The sequence below is a fragment of the Uranotaenia lowii genome, chromosome 2, assembly GCF_029784155.1.
Source record: "Uranotaenia lowii strain MFRU-FL chromosome 2, ASM2978415v1, whole genome shotgun sequence".
NCBI classification, from domain to species: Eukaryota; Metazoa; Arthropoda; class Insecta; order Diptera; family Culicidae; genus Uranotaenia; species Uranotaenia lowii.
Window position 1 is genome coordinate 489,274 of NC_073692.1, and position 14,279 is coordinate 503,552.

Below are 14,279 nucleotides of genomic sequence, written 5' to 3' on the forward strand. Positions count from 1 at the left end.
TGGTTGAGTCTGAGAGAAATCCTCTTCCTCCACATTATTTAGATGAAAATTTGTTCTTTGACTTACCATTTTCTGACTGTCTTCCAGGTTTCCATTTGTTGATGCCATCAGTTTTCTTGGTTGCATTTTTGGTTTTGGGATTGTCTTCACATTTTTAGCAGCTACATTGGCAAAACTTTGATAGATACTTGGGAATTCTCTAATGTTCGATAGTAAATCGTATCCGTTCCTTGTTTCTACTCTAAACTCGTCGCGGGCCTCTTGATAAGTTAGGTTCTGGACTGCCATCAATTTCTTTATTGTTTCCTGTTTTGAACGTTCTGGGCATTTTGGGTCGGATGATTTATGTGTTTCTTTACAATGAACACATTTCGTTGGGTTACCGCAGTTCTCAATATTATGGTTCTCTCCTTCTGCCTCGCCACAATTATTACATCTTTTCCTTCCCTTACAATTTCCCGCGATGTGTCCGTAGCGTAAGCAAGCGAAACACATTACGGCTCGGTTGACGTATGCCTCTACTTTCGTGTTTACGGAATATATTCTGACATACTCTGGGAGCTTATTACTACGGAATATTACACCTACCTTGCGGGTCTTGACCTTTTTTTCGTTTATCTTCCGGAACATGCGGAACATCTCCACGATTTCCTTATCTGTTTCGATTTCACCTCTCAATTCATTTTCATCTATATCCTCAGGGATACCACTTATAACACCCTTTACTGTTATGAAGCCCTTCGGTATATAAGCTAAGAAATTCTTCAACGCCAGGTTACGACAATTTATTAACTTATTCGCTTCTTTCCATTCAGAAAAATAAACCAACACCTTCGATCGGCCAATCTTCCTAATATCCATCACTTCCTTTGCGAAACCATTTTGCTTCAAAAGCATTCCAACTGCGATTTTATTTATTCCCGTTTGCTTTTCCACTTCCTTTGATTGTTTCTCCACATCTTTTGTTTCGTTAACCACTTCCTTCTCTTTTTCAGCTTTTTTTTCAACGATTACTTTGTATGGACCAGTATCGCTTTGCTTGTAAAAGCACTTTTCAAACGGTTTTCTTCCGCCATTTTGTTCTCCAGATTTCAATGGACGACCGATATTTTGTTCTGCATTGTGCGTCGAGCTTCCCGCTTTATTAAAATCTGCATCCATCGGTGCCCCCATTGGGGCACCAGCTCCAACACTCATCACTATGCAACACTCACAACGAGTTTTTTACTATTTACTATGAAACGAAACAACCTGTTCAATTTTCGGAATACTTCGAAACCACGCTTCAACTGAACAGATAATTTTTAATAGCGTCAAAATGCAGAAAAATCTGTCGAGAATCCACAAACCACAATGTCACCACAACAACCAAAATTGACTCGCGAGTGCAACGAAAAACAACAACACCGGCGTCGTCGGAGTCAAATGAGCAGGGGGTTCGGCCGATTACACCGAAAGCAAACAGCCGACCAAGACGAGAAGTTCGTATTCCAGAAAGATTTAAAGATTTTGATTTGAGTTTTGAGCGATAACTTTTTTTTAAAGAACAGAGAGGATGTTGCAATATTTATGCACCCCTTGTAGAGTAGTATCTTCAGTTGTATTCTGTATCGAGAGAAGTAATGATCGTTAATTAAAGAGAAGCATTATAAACCTCAATTGTAGTGTTTTATTATAGTAAGTTTAACACCAATCGTATTAAATAGTCAGATTGATTTACCGCAAAATAGAACCACCCGACCAAAAAGGTTTATTAGTCACATAATTTAGTAAAGTAAACCTGCGAAGCCATATTTAATAGCAGTATGGACTTGACTAGAGCAAGTCCAGTGGAGATTTTTCTTATGAGAATGCCGAAATCTTTTAACTTAGCCGATCTGGAAACGATATGTCCTGCGAAGAAGCTTGCCTACCAAGCACTGCATCTAGAAACTGGCCCACGGTGAGGGCGGCGGAATTCATAAACGATACCTCCATCGGAGTCAGGAACACTTTCTATTACGGCTTCAGGCATATCCGGCAAACGTCCGGGAACTTGGTCAGGTAGAACGTCATCATGATGGAACCGATAGAAATGCGCTAGCGTCTCCAACGAACCACTGATGACCGACGAGACCTTCCGTGCTGACGTGGGCAAAGCTTTCCCATCGATAAACTCCATCACACACAGATGTCAAATACTAATTCAGTTATGACCATTCCATACTAAATAGGCTTAAAGTATGCCAACTAAATAGAGTCCTACGAAAACCTACTAAATTGACCAATCCTCCCTGATAACGTAGATCAACTTATTGTGCTACTAAATCATACGTAATTGTGTGAGCCTACTCATCAGCCGATTTAGTATGGCACCTATTTCATATTCAAGCGTAGCCCGATTAATCGGCATACTAAATAGGGTCATTGATTTAGTAGGGTGATTCGTAGCCAGACTAAATCGGCACCCAACTAAATATGTGAACGGCGAAATTTTTCATCTGTCAAATTTCCTATCGGGAAATTACCGAATGTACCGCTCGTGGTACCGCTGCACCAATTTCGTTGGTAAAATCGCCGAGTCCCCATAGAGCGTGCTGCCAGTGCGCAAGATGGCTCAAAAATTGTTAACATTACTTTATGATTTTTGGAATAAAAAACCAAGATATTAACGGATTCTTGTACTTGAAAAGTTATAAACTTTTTCAAAAAATATTTTTATTCACAAAATGTTTGTTAAAACAGTGATTTTACGCTTGCTTGAAGAATGTAAGCTCTTGGCATATCAAAATGTAAAACTTTCTCAAAAATAAAATATCTGCATGCACTTGCCCGTATTGAACGCCGCTTTTTTCAAGCTGTCAAATCATATTTAGAAAAACTCTCGCCAGACTTGCTTCTTGCTGCATCCGATTGAAATTGAAATAAATATCTCTAGCTACAAAGGCCTGCGGAAAAAACCAAACCTCCGCCATTACAACGGTACCCGTCTTTGGAACGTCCTGAACGCGACCCGATTCCAACGGAACCAGTGGCAACGAGGGAAAATTCTGTGCCGTCAAATTCTTCAGCATCCATATTCGTGAAAAGCGAAAAAAGTTTGTGGCTCCAGCCGTGCAAGCTGAAGGAAAGCGAAAATTTAGCGATCCCATCCATCGCGAAGAAATTCGACCCGCTGTTGTGTGTATTGCTGCATCTATAACTGTGCTTCATTAACGGTGTAGGAGTGATTTTTTTTCTCTTGAAGTGGCTAAATTTTCAAGCCATCCCATCAGTAAAGCTGATGGTCCATAAAGACTACTAGATCTATTATTCTGTTTTGTTCCCGTTCCGAAAGGGAAGTGTCCTCCTCTCGATCAGCTGTGTAACTAGGAACAGCATTCGACTGCCATTTGCGCAGGGCTTTATCTGGAGGAAAGCGAACCTTCTAGTTCGGAAGGTAAGTTCCCCAAATATTGTGTGGCATAGTAGAATGAAAGTTTTATTTAGATGTTTCAAAACATAGTTAAAGAGCAATTGAAAACTTTTCGGTACCTACTAAATAGAAGTAAAAAAAAACCTACATGTTTAAACAGACGGATTTTTTTAATTTAATGTACATATGTGGCTTTATAAAATTTTAACTTTTTGAATGTAAATTCATTTTTTTAGAAGTTTAACATGCTTTGAAACTGTTCAGATAGAGATAAATGTGTCAGAAAATTATCAAACTTAAGTTTTGAGTCTTCAATTCACTCCGTTAAAAAACAATTGAGTTAAATTCCTTTTATCTTTTCTTTAATTTAATTTTAATACTTTTCTACCAAAAAGTTTATGGAAGTCCGACTACCTCGATTAAACATCCGTCTAGTTGTAACCATTTTGTTCTGAGGGCCTTGAATGAAATGACTGAACCGCATCTGTTAATTTAAGAATTTATTTCCAGAGAACTAATTATTTTCCATTTTTTGTTATTTTGCAGAAATCTGAAGCGCTGTGCCTTCGTTTGTTCATTTGATTAATATGTTCTGAAAGCTATCAGAAAAATGCGCACCAAAAGAACAGCTCGAGTTGCTAAAATATCTTCATCCTCGGATGGAGAAGATACTAAAAATGACAGCGACTCTTCAAAATCCAAACCTCAGGAAAAAGCCAACAACAAAGATAATAGTGAAGCGGAAGATTCCACTATTAGCAAACAGATAGAAGCTAAGAGAGTTTCGGGAGAATCGGAGGCTTCCACATCCGGCGAAGGAAATGAGAAGGATAGATCAAGCCCTTCACCTTCTGATAAAACCGAGAAACCGGTGAACAGTGATGAAAGTCACGATGCTGAAAATCCTGAAAAGGACACCGAGAAAAATGGCTTAGATAATGATGAGGAGAATCAAGTTGTTTCTTCTTCAGATGAAAAGGCTGTTGAAAATGGAACCCATCAAAAGGATAAACCTGATGCTGACGAAAACAGCAGCAAATCTGAAGAGCAAGCAGAAGATGCTGCAGAAGTCAAGCAGGAGTTTCCAAAAATGCTTCGATTGGTTTCGATTGAAAAACTCATGAGACCGAGTTTACTTCCAGATGTAAACTCGTCACCTCGTCTGCCAGAGAGAAGCGCCAAACGAGCCAACGCCAGTATCATCGAAATCAGCGACAGCGATGAAGACGAGCCACCATTGGCTAAGAAAGCTAAATCGGTCAAAACAGACTCACCAGTCAGGACTATCTCCAGTGACAGTGAAAGTGACGTTCCTATCAAACGAAAACCAGCTAGGCATTCTAATAAATCGAAAGCTAAGCCAGTACAAGAAGATGATGACGAGGTTGAGGTTATCGAAAAACCCATCTCGAAAAATAAATCAAGTTCCAAAGCTAGGCCTGCGATTCCAAAAGTGCCGGATGGATGTAAAACAGTTGTTTGTCAGCTGGCCAAATTACCAAATAATTTCAAACCCCTCCTAGAGGAACATAAATTGAATGCTATCTTAGATTCGTCCAATCGGACTGTGCAGGAATTCAATTCCAATTCCAATTACTTTGGTCAAGAAATTCGATATCGCGATCGGAAAACAGAACAAGCAAGCAAGTCTAGGGCAGGGGAAAGTAAAATGCGTAAAAGTCAAGTGGTTGAATTGAGCGCAAGTGATTCGGATGAACCGATTGCAAAGATTGCTTCCAAAACAGACAACATTCCCAAAAATGTAAAGCTGCCTGTTTCTGCGATTGATTATTGTTTCTTTGTTATAATAGTTTCGTTTCATCTGTTTAAGAATTGTGTCCTCGTTCGAAGGGTTAACATTGTTCTTAAACAGATGGTTCGAAAGGCACATCTCCTTTAACAAACGAGTACAACCATGTGTTGCATGGCTTTTCTTAACATTTTTTTTAACAGAAAACCATGCCAAAACGGCCAGGTCGTCCTCCAGCGAAGCGTCAGGTAAGTGACAGCGATGAAGATTTCGAAGTCGAGTCGAAGAGCAAAAGTGCACCTAAACGCGGTCGCGGTCGACCAACTCGTAAAACCAAACTGGCCTCTTCGGACGATGATGATGATGGAGGCTCCGAGATGGATGACCAGCAAAAGAAAAAATCTACCAGTACCGATTCGGATGAGTTCGAGGAAGAGGAGGAGAAACCCAAGAAAAAACGTTCCCGCATCAAGAAAGTTTCCGATTCTTCCGACGAAGACGGTGAAAGCAAGGGCAAAAAGTGAGTGATTAAAAAAACATTATAATTAAAACAATAAAAATTCGATTTTTTTTTTTTAGGAAAAAGGGTAAAAAAGATAAAGAGGAGTCTGGAAGCGAGGACGACGAGGACGACTCTCCTACTAAGGGTCGCAAAAATATTCGCAAAGTTTTGAAAAAGTCAAAACTGGAACGAAGCACAAAAGAGGCTGAACAGGAGGAAAGAGAACGGAAACAACGTATTATCGAGCGACAAAAGCTCTACAACCAGGTATACGACGAGAAACCGGAAGAACTTAAAGAGCTTACCCAACTAGTGCTGGACTTTGACGAGGAGTCTAAAGAACCCTTGCTTGAAGTGGACAACAAACTGGTGAAAAAGCTTAAGCCCCATCAGGCAAATGGAATTAAGTTCATGTTTGACGCGTGCTTCGAAAGTTTGGAACGGGCCAAAAATAGCAAGGGTTCCGGGTGTATATTGGCACATTGTATGGGTTTGGGTAAGACACTGCAAGTGGTAACGCTGACGCACACACTGCTGGCTAACTCAGAGGATACTGGAGTGGAGCGAGTGTTGGTCGTGTGCCCCCTGTCTACAGTCCTCAACTGGGTAAACGAGTTTCGAATCTGGATGAAGCATGTCAAGAAGGGAACCGAGGTAGAAGTTTACGAAATCTCAAAGTAAGTTTTAGGTTTTTTTTTTGTTTACGTTGGAAAGTGCGAGAGTTTCACATATTTTTGATCGATTACCGTAGATACAAGAATAACGTAATTCGTGCTAACCAGTTAATGGAGTGGCACAACGAGGGAGGCGTCATGATTCTCGGCTACGATATGTTCCGTAATCTCTCTAACCAAACGACTGGTCGAATCAAGAAGAAAGTCCGCGAGTCACTCCGAACATCACTTATCGATCCTGGTCCCGATTTGATTGTCTGCGATGAAGGTCATCTGCTGAAAAATGAAAAAACTTCTCTCTCCAAGGCGGTCAACCAGATAAAAACCTTAAGACGAATCGTTCTCACGGGAACGCCCATCCAGAATAATATGAAAGAATGTAAGTTTCGATAAGGCCAAAAGGAAGCCTTCAAAAGTGTTTCAAATGATATAATTTGTTCTATTTTCTTCAGATTTTTGTATGGTACAATTTGTGAAGCCGAAGCTACTCGGAACCTACAATGAATATATGAACCGATTCGTGAATCCGATCACTAATGGGCAGTACACCGATTCCACTCCCTATGATATTCAGTTGATGCGAAAGCGGGCCCACGTGCTGCACAAAATGTTAGATGGCTGTGTACAGCGGCGAGATTATGCGGTGCTGGCACCGTTCCTGCCGCCCAAGCTAGAGTTTGTTGTTTCAATCAAACTGACGGATCTACAGTGCACTCTTTACAAGGTAAGATTTTTGAAACAAAGATTGAAATTGCAATTATTCTATTTTTTTATATATATATATTCCGCAGTACTATATGGAAACACAAGCAAGGCGACAAGCCGATGATTCCAAACGTTCATCCGTACTATTTTCTGATTTTCAAAATCTTCAACGAATCTGGACACATCCGCGAGTTCTGCGGTATAACAGTGATCGGTACGAATACATGCAACAAAAGAAGGTGAGTGAAGCTAGCTAATAAGACTCCTTAAATTATTTTCTAAAAATCTTCAAAAAATTTTACAGCGTGAGATGGAATCAGAAGACGAATCGGAGGGTTCGATCAAAGATTTCCTGGACGATGAGGACAGCGAAGCCGAAACAACGCCATCGGAATCGGAATCGAGCGAGCACAGTGATAGTAGCAGTGGGGCAAGTATTGACAGCAAAAAGAAGAGCAAAAAGAAAAAGAAAGGATCCAGTAGTCGAGCTAATGCTGTTGGGAATCGCAGAACGCGAAACAATCCTAATGCCGTCGGTAAGAAGGATGGTTTTATGGTTTTTTTTTTTAAGTTTTTTTATGTTGAAAAAATATTATTACAGAAGACGATCTGCCGGAAGTAGTGGAGCAGAAGAACGAAAATCCAACCGAATGGTGGATGTCAATGTGTCCTGAGGAAGAATTGGACAACCTGGAGCATTCTGGCAAGCTGCAGGTGTTGTTCGAAATTCTTCGTGAGTGTGAAACTATTGGAGACAAATTGTAAGTTCTGAAATAAACATTTTCTAAGATATGTGTCATAAAAAAATTATCTCCTGTACAGGCTCGTCTTTTCGCAATCTTTATATTCGCTCGACGTGATCGAGCACTTCTTGGCACTGGTCGACGAAAACACTCAGAAGGACGAAGAAGATCGTGACGCCGAGCTGGATAAGTATCAGGGTTCCTGGACCCTTGGATTGGACTACTTCCGACTGGACGGATCGACTGCGATTGAAAATCGTAACTCTGCCTGTAAAGTATTTAACGACGTGGACAACCCAAGAGCGCGGTGAGTCAATGTGGTGGTGGAAATACTTATTTGAATTTCCCTAAAGCGATCTATAATAACTATTTATTCTTAATCAATTAAAGGTTGTTCCTGATTTCAACCAGAGCGGGAGGCCTAGGTATAAATTTAGTTGCAGCTAATCGAGTGGTCATTTTCGATGTATCCTGGAATCCCTCGCATGATATTCAAAGTATTTTCCGAGTGTACAGATTTGGCCAGACCAAACCATGTTACATCTATCGATTTTTAGCTTTGGTAATTTTTTATTTCTTCATTTTTCTGCATACAAACATTTATCGGTGAAAATGTTTCAGGGTACAATGGAAGAGAAAATCTATGAACGGCAAGTTACGAAACAAGCCATTTCCAAGCGTGTCATCGACGAGCAGCAAATCGATCGTCACTACAAGGAAAACGATCTGCAGGAGCTCTATCGATATGATAATATAGCTCCGGAAGAGGCCAGGCCAACGCCCAACTTGCCCAAGGATAGACTGTTTGCAGAAATGCTGAAAAAGTTCGATCCACTTATCTACAAATATCACGAGCACGATTCGCTGCTAGAAAACAAAGAAGAAGAAACTCTGAACGAAGAAGAGCGGAAGTCGGCTTGGGAAGAGTACGAACAGGAAAAGAATCGGCCGCCGGTTACTTACACCAATACAGGTTACGCTGGCTACAATGTTGGCATGGGCATGGGTATGGGAATGCGAGGTAAGATATTTGGCTCCGAAATCAAGCAAATTATACAAACAAATCATTTTTTCAATTCATCTTACAGGAAATGGACCAGTTACGTCCAGTACCATCTATGGATTTAGGAATGATGTCTTGTTGAAACTGTTAAACATGAAGGCTCGCCAAGATTATCCAAACTACAATGAAGCATCCATCGGAGCGCTGATTCCGTTTCTCATGCAGGAACTTTGCCGGCAGATGAAAGATGGCGACATATCGGTATGCCTTTTTAAAAAAAATTTCCGTCAATCCAATCAAATGAAACATTAATTTGTAATTAGACTATAAATGTAGTTGTTTTGTTAAATTTTGTTCCGCGTCGTACCATTTTAGATGTATAAAAATCTCCTTGAGTTGTATTACACCCTTGAAGGGCCTCAAAACTTTATGGGAGGCTACAACACCGGCATGATGATGCAACCGCAAATGCACCAGCAACCTCACGTGACCCACACGATGGACCTAACCGGGGCACAACCCGTGCAGTACAACATGAGCCACATTCAAATGCTTCGACAGCAAGAACAACAGCGATACTCTCAGATGGATGTGAGTTGTGCCGAATTTTATGCTTAAACTTCAATATTTATTTGTTTCTTCTATACTTCTTTTCTCTTAATAAAAATCAGGAACCTGGAAGTAGTGGTACAAACCGGGGTACCATTATCAGCGAGGCACAAAAACGGTTTATGAACAACCCAATGGAGATAGTGGAGCTAGATTAGACTGGAATTTTAAACCCTAACAAACACAAACATAATAACTATACGGTAGCAGTAGATGGTATTTAACCTGCAAGCAAGTAAGCATAATTTATAAAAAATAGTAAAAAAAAATGTTATCCATGCATAAGTAAGTCCTTCCCCCCCACCACTCATCATGATATGGAATTAGAGTATCATTACCCTCTCTTTGGAAAGCGTGAAAATTGGAGAACGTGGTCGACATTTCGTATTTTTCGTAAAAATTCAAATAATAATCTCAATAGGAAATGTCAGCAGACCTTGAGAGAGCATCAACAGAACAAAAAAAACATGTAGCGGATCTCATCCTCTGATCAAATTTAGAAAGCACGTCCTCACTTCTATGAACATTCATATTTATCCGGTAATAAATGTGCTGTTCCCGACTGTAAGCTCTCTGGTTTCGGTATATTCTTCGAAACGTCCTTCAAACGCTGTTATTGCGTTATAATCAGAGTCATTTATTAACGATATAAAATCACTTTTTTAACGAACTCTTCTGAAATACCAATTAGTTGGCAGCGTAATACCAATTAGTTGGCAGCGTTCTCGGCTTCTTTTTTCTCCTCAAATTTGTTTTTTTCTGTGAACGAGAAATATTTTTATAATTTTTGCTATTACCTATCAATTTACCAATCAACTCACCGTATCGAGAACAGTCAGCGCCCAACAGTCGCAACATGTGGACCGAGTCATGCTGATCGACGTACGCTCTCAAACTTTTCGTACCACGCCAGCCCACCAACATTAGCTCCAGCTCACCATCGTTAAAGTGCAATATGCAACTGCCTGCTTCCAGCTCCTGTACGCTTTTCTGTGCCGATTCACTCAGTCCAGTTATTTCGGGCGGTTTGGTAGGATCACTCGCCGAAAGAAGCGCTATCAAGTCGTCCCGCTCGAGAGTTGCCCTCCGAATTTTCCCAATAAAACCGTTGATACTAGGCAATCCTTCCTGGGCAAGCCGGAAGTCACAGGACCGATTCCTGTTGTCGCATCGGACGAATGTTTTTACTCCAAGATTAATGAACTTGATGGATTGTTCATTGTTTATAACCACTCTTCGTAGAATGTCCGAACAGAAGTAGATGTTTTTCTTTTTGCCTTCCAAACACCGAGTAAGCAAGTTGATCGCCTTGAAATCTGCACCATGGCAAGAAAATTAAATTTCATATCAGAATCTCAAAACGGAAATATTTGATAAAACAGTACACATACCATCATTCAGTTTGTAGAAATCCTTGATGGAAGCGAAAATTTCTTCTTCCCCGTCGAAGAACACAAATGGATCTTCCTTGAATCCACGATGCTGGCGTTCTTTTTTCTTCGATTGGTTCGACTTTTCAGCCGGTCCACTTTTGTTGGCAACCACGGAAGACGATTCCTTATCAGCTTCATTGGTTTCTGATTCCACCACCACGGCCTTAGAAGCACCGTTACTCGATTCCCAAGGAAGTTTGGCTTTCTTCACCAGCAGTGCGATGAAAAAGCCTCCCGTGTTCTGCTGATGGGGCAGCACCCGTATACAACGATCCAGATGGTACTTGGGTGCATCTTCCGGATTTGGTGGAAACATCTGTTTGCGGATAACTGTGCGCTGAGAGTTTGGAACTTCTTCAAATGTTTTGTAAAATGTCATATCCTTCGTGGCCGGCTCCCAATACGAAATTCCTTTGTTGAACTTCAACGTTGGTAAAAGATGAGAAGCGTCTTCCAATTCCAATGAATCACCAGCTTCGACTAACAGACGATGCAAAACTGCTTCGTTTTCTATTGGATTTAGGGAACAAGTTGAGTAAACCAACTTTCCGCCAACTTCCAGAAGTTCTGCCCCCCTTCTAGCTATGCGATATTGCAACCCATGAAGATTACTGGCGTGAGAAAGATTCCATTTGGACCAAATGTCAGGATTCTTGCGCATTGTTCCATCACCTGAGCAAGGGACATCGCACAAAACCCGATCGAACTTCAAATCTTCCATCTCTCCGGCTTCGTTTTTCAGTTTCAGCTGTGGGAAAGCCGAGCTATCACAATTGCTGACCAAACAACAAGCCGAACTTAGTCGTTTGGCTTGATGAACCAACATATAGCAACGTTTGTTGTCGATATCATTAGCCAGAATAAATCCTGTTGGAAGACATTCGCCAGAATTCGAGTGCAGCGCCTCGATCAGTTGAGCCGTTTTTGACCCAGGTGCAGCGCACATATCCAACACCTTATGGTGCGGCTCAACTCCCAATACCAAAGGCGGAATCATGGAAACTGCTTCCTGGCGACTGATGTTCCCCGAACTAGTTTCGGCAATCAAAAAGTTATGCAGTTTCCACAGCGGTTCCGATCTTCGGATATCCTTACGTGAAAGATCCAGCTGCCAGGCGAATTCGTTTGGATACCAACCCAGACATAGCGGCTCTTTAATTTCTTCCCCATGTTCTTTCAACTCCGCCACTGCTCGATAATACTCAGCAAAAAATTTCTCCTTAATTATTTTTAACAAGGCTTGGGCCTGATTCTTGGATCCGGTAATACGGAAAGTCGTGGGCAAATTAGCACGCAGTTTTTCCATAAAGCTATCCCACTCTTCCGATGGTACAATATTTTGACGCTTGTAGTACGTCTCAAAGTTTTCATTTTCTCGAACGAGATCTTCATAGGGTTTATCCCGACGAGCTGGTTCCGATTGACCCTGCAACAAAAATTAACCGGTTTCATAACCTTCAATCTGGAGAGAATAAGCTTTTTTACCTTTTCCTTCTGTTCGCGTTTCCTTTTGGCGAAAGGGTTCTGCTTGTTGCGCATACCTTTACGTTTTCCCATATTAAATACGCTTTAAAACACGTTTATATCTATCAAAAATTTAAAATCGTCGAAAGTCTACCACGTTATTCGAGAACCGCTATCGGTAAACAGAAACAGGCACGCAAAATAATAAAAAAAAATACCTCTATCTACACTGAAAATAATAGTTGATTGAAAGTTAGATGATTTTCTTCGATTAAGCGTTAACTGTATTAAAGAATAAGAGCACCTGCAACGGTTCAGGCGTAAATATTGGTTTTAAGTATACCAGTTTAAGCACAATTTGAAATTTTAGAATCGGCTAAAACACCCACTCCCCACCGGTGTAGGAGCAAATTTAAAACGGAAACACTTTCATTGCAGACACTCGATAATTGAGAAGAAAAAACCCATTTAATTAGAAAAATTGCATAAGTTTTGAGTTTCAAGGTTAATTGTCTTAAAATTATTTCTACGAATATTCTTTTTGACAGAACAATGATTTCAACTATTCTACCAGGATTACATTAATTTAAAAGCAAAAATGACTACACAACGAGGAAAAAAAGGTCAATTGAAACAATTCTTCAATTAATTCAATCAAATTGCTTTGAATCAATGGAATAAAGTTTTGTTAAAATGAAATGAAAAAGCAATTTTTTTTTCAAGTTATTGCTGACATTGATAAAGGAAATGAGAAATGTTTAACCCAAAGTCAAAGAAAATTTTCTTTTGATTTGTCAACATTTTTGTTTGACAAAAACTTGTTTCACTTTGTAAATTTATGTATGGATACAGAAAAATATGCTGCTATTGACGAAAACTCCGAGCAATCTATACGAAACTAAAAATCTCTCAATATCTCAAATAAAACAAAAATTATAGAACAAACAATGAACATAAACAATTAAATATTTAATTTACCTCATCGAAAAAGTATTGAAATTTTCTTTTCGTTTATACTTTTCAAATTTTAGAACGCTGATTTGATTCACTAATTCGTCGAGCCCAAATGAAAAGCTTTTTATCTAATTATATAAAATCGAGAATAATGTGACATCTATTATTTATACTTGATATGGTTTTTATTAACATCTATTCTCAATTTATGTTGCGTATAGGCTGGTTGAAGCGAAAAAAACATTCAAATAATATCTCAAAAAGAAACTATTATCACACCCAATGTTACCCAAACATGTGTGAAAGAAATCATTGTTGGCTAAATTTTTCACACCGTGAACTATATCGGTCTGTCGTATATTTTGAAATCCTGTTCCAAATTTGCATGAATTTGGAACAAAGGCGTATAACTGTTGGGAATTTTGAAATCGATAACTGTGCTAAAACAGCAATATACGCCACCGGTGCCAGCCGAAATGTTTTAGCGTGGTCGAAAACCGTGTTTTGCATCTACCGTTGGGACAGCCCTAATAATTATTCAAGAATTTGAGAAGTTAGCATAACTATATCTCAATATATGTAAATCAGATATATTTATAGAAAAAAAAATTTAAAACAGTGTTTTTTGCCGCTAGAGGGATTGGTGACATATTTCTGGCGTTTAGGACAATCAACTTCAAAAACGACCATATGCTATTTTCTGGACACGTGTTGTATTATTATTACTTTTTTTCTAAGATTATTCTATCCTTGACCTTGTACAACAGTTTCATGTAATTTCCCAGTAAACTATTAAGCACTGTTATAAGCCTCAGAAGAGACGAATAACAGCATTCCAGTGCCAATCAGCTGTAAATAATGTTTACAAATGCCAATAGGCCATCTCGAATGTCATACAAGCCTGATATAAGCTAAGAAGGCCGGTGAGAATCAAGGAATATTGAAAGAAGGTAGTGCCGAGAGCCATATTGCATTTTTTTCGTGACGTCACTGTTGCCAAGCTGTCGAACGTTTATACTGGTAGAATTCAAATTTCAAAGTTAAACAC

At 39.7% G+C, this 14,279-nt stretch overlaps 2 protein-coding genes across 2 annotated transcripts; one reads left to right on the top strand and one right to left on the bottom strand.

The window, feature by feature from the left end:
* Positions 1 to 2,852: 2,852 nt before the first annotated feature.
* LOC129745584 (transcriptional regulator ATRX homolog) lies at positions 2,853 to 9,948 on the top strand. Its single transcript, XM_055738737.1, has 15 exons — positions 2,853 to 3,418; positions 3,941 to 5,156; positions 5,348 to 5,664; positions 5,724 to 6,323; positions 6,398 to 6,699; positions 6,773 to 7,044; positions 7,112 to 7,264; positions 7,330 to 7,561; positions 7,627 to 7,786; positions 7,848 to 8,075; positions 8,159 to 8,330; positions 8,390 to 8,789; positions 8,857 to 9,032; positions 9,147 to 9,362; positions 9,443 to 9,948. The coding sequence occupies exons 2-15, from the start codon at positions 4,005 to 4,007 to the stop codon at positions 9,536 to 9,538; spliced, it is 4,476 nt and encodes a 1,491-aa protein (XP_055594712.1). The 5' UTR covers positions 2,853 to 3,418; positions 3,941 to 4,004; the 3' UTR covers positions 9,539 to 9,948.
* A 133-nt stretch (positions 9,949 to 10,081) lies between these two features.
* Positions 10,082 to 12,497, bottom strand: LOC129745585 (tRNA (cytosine(34)-C(5))-methyltransferase). The gene is made up of 4 exons (XM_055738738.1): positions 12,299 to 12,497; positions 10,772 to 12,239; positions 10,202 to 10,696; positions 10,082 to 10,139 (listed from the first exon to the last, which is right to left on the bottom strand). The coding sequence occupies exons 1-4, from the start codon at positions 12,368 to 12,370 to the stop codon at positions 10,090 to 10,092; spliced, it is 2,085 nt and encodes a 694-aa protein (XP_055594713.1). The 5' UTR covers positions 12,371 to 12,497; the 3' UTR covers positions 10,082 to 10,089.
* Positions 12,498 to 14,279: the final 1,782 nt, after the last annotated feature.